Source organism: Trachypithecus francoisi, unplaced genomic scaffold (assembly GCF_009764315.1).
Source record: "Trachypithecus francoisi isolate TF-2019V2 unplaced genomic scaffold, Tfra_2.0 Lachesis_group2, whole genome shotgun sequence".
NCBI lineage: Eukaryota > Metazoa > Chordata > Mammalia > Primates > Cercopithecidae > Trachypithecus > Trachypithecus francoisi.
The window spans coordinates 172,026,663-172,032,169 of record NW_022681465.1 but is presented as its reverse complement, the minus strand read 5'-3'; the positions used below and the strand labels follow the sequence as shown (position 1 = coordinate 172,032,169).

Genomic DNA, 5,507 nt, shown 5'->3' with positions numbered 1-5,507 from the left:
ATTTGTAGTAGAGATAGGATTTCACCATATTGGCCAGGCTGATCTCAATCTCCTGACTTCAAGTGATCTGCCCACCTCAGCCTCCCAAAGTGCTGGGATTACAGGCATGAGCCACCATGCCTGGCCTATACTGTACATTTTGGTTTTTTTTAAAGATAGGCTCTTCATATGTTGCTGAATCTGGACTCAAACTTCTGGACTCAATCCTCCCACCTCAGCTGAGACTACAGGCACACACCACAGGGCCTGGCTTTCTACTTTGCATTTTTTTTTTTTTTTTTTTTTTTTGAGACGGAGTCTCGCTCTGTCACCCAGGTTGGAGTGCTGTGGCCGGATCTCAGCTCACTGCAAGCTCCGCCTCCCGGGTTTAGGCCATTCTCCTGCCTCAGCCTCCCGATAGCTGGGACTACAGGCATGGGCCACCACACCCAACTATTTTTTTTCTTTTCATTTTTTTTTTTGTATTTGTAGTAGAGATAGGATTTCACCATATTGGCCAGGCTGATCTCAATCTCCTGACTTCAAGTGATCTGCCCACCTCAGCCTCCCAAAGTGCTGGGATTACAGGCATGAGCCACCATGCCTGGCCTATACTGTACATTTTGGTTTTTTTTAAAGATAGCTCTTCATATGTTGCTGAATCTGGACTCAAACTTCTGGACTCAATCCTCCCACCTCAGCTGAGACTACAGGCACACACCACAGGGCCTGGCTTTCTTACTTTGCATTTTTTTTTTTTTTTTTTTTTTTTTTTTTGAGACGGAGTCTCGCTCTGTCACCCAGGTTGGAGTGCTGTGGCCGATCTCAGCTCACTGCAAGCTCCGCCTCCCGGTTTAGGCCATTCTCCTGCCTCAGCCTCCCGAGTAGCTGGGACTACAGGCGCCCGCCACCTCACCCGGCTAATTTTTTGTATTTTTAGTGGAGACAGGGTTTCACTGTGTTAGCCAGGATGGTCTCAATCTCCTGACCTCATGATCCGCCCGTCTCGGCCTCCCAAAGTGCTGGGATTACAGGCTTGAGCCACCGCGCCCGGCCTTACTTTGCATTTTATCATTACTTTAAAGTATACTTCTTCTACTTACTAAAAAAAAAAATGTAAAACCTCAGGCAGGTTCTCCAGGAGCTATTCCAGAAGACAGCATTGTTGTTATAGGAGAGGACAGCTCCATACATGTCATTGTCTCTGAAGACCTTCCAACTGACGAGAGATGGAAGTGAAAGACAGTGATGACTGATGATCCTGACCCAGTGTAGGCCTAGGCTAATGTCTGTGTTTATGTTTTAGTTTTTAACAAAAAAGTCTAAAAGTGAAACTAAAAAAATCGTTAAATAGAAAAAACCTTATAGAATAATGATAAAGAAAATGTTTTTGTGTAGTTGTACAATTGTATTACTACAAGAGTCAAGATGTTATAAAAATTTAAGAAGTTTGTAAAGTTAAAAAGTTATAATAATGTTAGGTTATTATTGAACAAAGAAAAATACTTTTTATGAATTTAGTGTAGCCTGTTTATAGTGCTTATAAAGTTTAGAGTAGTGTACAGTAATGTACCTAGGCCTTCACATTCACTCAGCCCTCATCCAATGACTCACCTGAAGTAACTTCCAGTCCTGTAAGCGCCATTTATGGTAAAAGCCCTATACAGTTGGACCATTTTTCATCTTTATTATTGTATTTAGACTGTACTCCTTTTATGTTTAGGTACAAAAATACCTACCATTGTGTTACACTTGTATATGGTATTCAATACAGTAACATGCTGAACAGGTTTGTAGCCTAGAGACAATAGGCTATACCATATAACCTAGTTGTAAGTACATCTGTAATGCTCATACAATTATCTAGGTTTGTGTAAATATACTCTATAATGATTGTACAATGAAGAAATTGCCTAATAACACATTTCTTAGAATGTCATTAAGTGACCCGTTAACTGTACTTAACTATCAAGCAATCAGGTGTCAAGGTGGTCAATGACAATGGCCTTAATAGTGGTCAAGGACTATGAGCCAAACTGAAAGTAATAAGCCTTTTTTCACTTAGTTGTCACAATACAAGCAAGAAGCAAAAAGTGATGCTAGTTCCCTCATATTCCATTTTCCCCGTAAAACAGTACTAGGCAAGGGTCAGATGGATGCAGCAAAAATGGGAGAACATATCTTACTGCCAGGAAGTCCAGAACTTCCTGTATCTTTAGGGACCTAAAAGTGAGAGTCAGAGAGGTGGTGGGACTAGGAATGAGTGAGTTAAAGCGAAAAAAGTACATGAGCCAAGGCTTTTTTTTTTTTTTTACACAATAAATATATACAATTTATTAATTTTAAAAACAAATGGTTTAAAATGTTAATATTAGTCACTTCCATATGATGAGATAATGGGCAATTTTTATTTCCTTCTTCCGCGTATTTTTTATGCTTCCTAATTTTTGCCATTATCCATGACTTATGGACGGGGGGTTAAAGTAATATTTACTCTTCTAGGCAGTGGATATTTAGGACATTAAATCCAGGAACGGACTCCATTGCTGAGATGCTACTTGTGGCGATCATCTTCTCCCAAGCTCCACATTTTAGCTTTGTACAGAGTGATGTCATTGTAGACCCTAAAGTGGTTCATCCTGTGGTCACTGCGTTCTGGGTCGACCAAGGGCTCTGAGTCCCACCCAATTTCCTGGTTTTCAGTTTGTGCCTCCGGGTACTTCTTCCTTGGCCCCTGGGCAGCATGGTGAATGAGATGCAGAAACCTGGCGTCTGCGGGTTCCTCCAGGTTATCATGCCAAGACGTGGGCTTCCTCGTAATCCTGTGAACCTTGCGCAGGGGATTCACGTGGTACTGCGTGTAGAGTTTCTGGGTTCGTAACTCTTTGAGGTACAGCTCCCGCAAGATCTGGTTCTGATGGACCTCATCTGTGACCACCCTCTCTTTCGGGTGTCCCGCCACGGCCTTGGAGCTGCTCGGTGGGTCCGGGGCTCTCTCGGCGTCCTCTTACCGCTTGCCCGGCCGCGGGCCTTCTGCAGTCTCTGCGCAAGGGCACCCCACTCCATCTCCAGGCAATACCGCTCTGGCCTCTCCGAATCCAGCCTGTTTACTAGAACTGCCTCTGGATACTGCCAGGAAAAAGGCTTGCCATCAACTGGCAAACCCAGGAGATAAAGAACATAAAACTGGACCTCACGTTGGCCAATCACCTCCCTCCTTGAGAACAGATTCGATGCTTTTCAATCCCCTACCTTCTCTGCCCCTGGTTCTGCAGTTTGCTCTGTGGTTACAGACCAAGTTCCACGGAAAAGCCAGTTCAAATGCAGACGCTTGTGCAGTCTGGCTGCCCAGGCAGCAGAGGAAAGGCGCAGGCCAGGCTGAAGATTCGCTTGCCATGGTCTTGGATTCCCTGTGTCTGCCAGGTCGTCGCTGGGAATCCACAGTCCTGGCAATTCTGAACCGCCTGAGAACTGCCCCAGTGGGAGGGAAACCATTTCTCCAGGGTGAGACTTGTAAGCCGTCAGGTCTGGTTGGGGGTGGCTGGATAGGGAGTGGGGACTAGAGTACAGGAGACTAGCAAGAAGGGCTATGAGGAGGGCGAGGGGGAAAGACAGGAGGGCACTGGGAAAGGGGTGCCTGACGAACAGGGTGGGGGCACACAGACGGCCTGGTAGTAACAGAGGAAGAGCTGGGCAGAAAGTTCCTTGAGGTAGGGTACTGGGAAGGGGAGACATCGGTCAGCTTGGGCAAATGGGTAGGGCAGAAAATCGAACAAGATGGACGGCCCTGGAGAGGAGGCTGAGGTCAGGAAGTTTGAGGAGTAACCGGGGGAAGGAGGGCTGGAAGACGAGAGCGGGAAGGAACAGAAAGAAATGGAGCCTGGGGTTGACGCGGAGAGATTGGAGGTAGCTTTCTAGTCATTTTCCCAAATAAGCGCTGTAGTAACTCACTTGTCCAAACGAATCAAAATGAGTAACTGAGATGTGCTGAGACCGATTCCAGCTTTTATCCCCTCAGAACATTCCGTCACAGAATGCCTATTATGAAATGTACATTTATCTCCTTAGGACATTTCATCACAGAATCTCTATTATGAAATGTACATACTCCCCTTTGTTCCAGTGAGGAAGCCCCACCAACCAGAGAATAGATCTCAGTTTCTTGGTTTAAGAGTGATCACGGGAAATAGCAAAGACAAGAAATGGGGCTGTAATATTGGTCCCTGTTCTTGGGATACCATGTAGTTTTGCCCCTCCGCAGACAAAGATTGATCAAGGGGCTAACAGAGGTAGGGACTTGCGGCCTAGGAGAGCAGTTCTGAAGCAGGAATTGGGAAAATGGGAAGTCAGTATCCTAGTCTCTTTCCCTTACTACATTGTTCAAAGCCCTTTCACATTATCTACCTCACTACGTGAATATGCATGATTAGAGATGTTATGTTCATTTTACCAGTGAGGACACTAAAGACCAGAGAGGGAAGGACCATAGGCAGGCAGTGGGTGGGTAAGCAGGCAGGACAAGAACTTGGACCAAAAAGAGGGGGCAGGTGGGAGAGGCCACAAAATGGCACAAAGCGCTGACCAGCACCATTGCCTCCTCCGGTGTCTCTGGACAGGATCTTGCAGGGGATGTCTCGAGAAGAGCTGTAGTTTTTGTAGCTTACCTCCTGGTCCCTGTGCTGCCTTGGTTTGATGACTTAATCTTCACTGGAACCAGATACACAGGGTCCCAGCTGGCAGGATGACTGCCCACTCCTGAGCACCTAGTGACTAGATTTGGACTTCCTTGCTCACTACCTCAGATGCCTAACTCCATCAGATGATGAAAGGAGCTGCTGCACCCTCCCCTCTTTTTTGTCTGAAGTAGAAACCCTCTCTGCTGAACGTTCCTGGTTTCTTTGAATGCCATTCGAATCATAAGCTTCTTTGGTCCCCTCTTCTCTCCCATGCTTGTATCACCATAAGATTCTGAATTATCTCATTTGGCCCAACACCCTTTTCCTCCCATGCTGCATAAAACTTCCAGTTATGCTTTGGAAGTCCAGCTACATGATTAGCAAACTTCCCTTTTTCCATAGACTGCTTCTTTACTGACAGTTCCTTGCCTTTCCTTGCTTTAATTGTAACTTGGATTTCTCTTAAGGACATGGCTTTTTATCTCAAGTAAAAACTACTTATTCTCTCAAACTCTAAAGTACTTCAGTGTAAGAATGTGTTTTTTTTTTTTCCTTTTTTTGTTATTATTATACTTTAAGTTCTAGGGTACATGTACATAACGTGCAGGTTTGTTACATATGTATACTTGTGCCATGTTGGTGTGCTGCACCCATCAACTTGTCAGCACCCATCAACTCGTCATTTACATCAGGTATAACTCTCAATGCAATCCCTCCCCCTCCTCCCTCCCCATAATAGGCCCCGGTGTGTGATGTTCCCCTTCCCGAGTCCAAGTGATCTCATTGTTCAGTTCCCACCTATGAGTGAGAACATGCGGTGTTTGGTTTTCTCTTCTTGTGATAGTTTGCTAA

General features: G+C 45.2%; 1 protein-coding gene across 1 annotated transcript; it reads right to left on the bottom strand.

The window, feature by feature from the left end:
- Positions 1-2,299: 2,299 nt before the first annotated feature.
- Positions 2,300-2,986, bottom strand: LOC117066134 (protein FAM183BP-like; the record flags this gene model as incomplete). Its single annotated transcript, XM_033181577.1, has 1 exon — positions 2,300-2,986. A coding segment is annotated over one exon (453 nt), but the record flags the coding sequence as incomplete, so codon positions are not given.
- Positions 2,987-5,507: the final 2,521 nt, after the last annotated feature.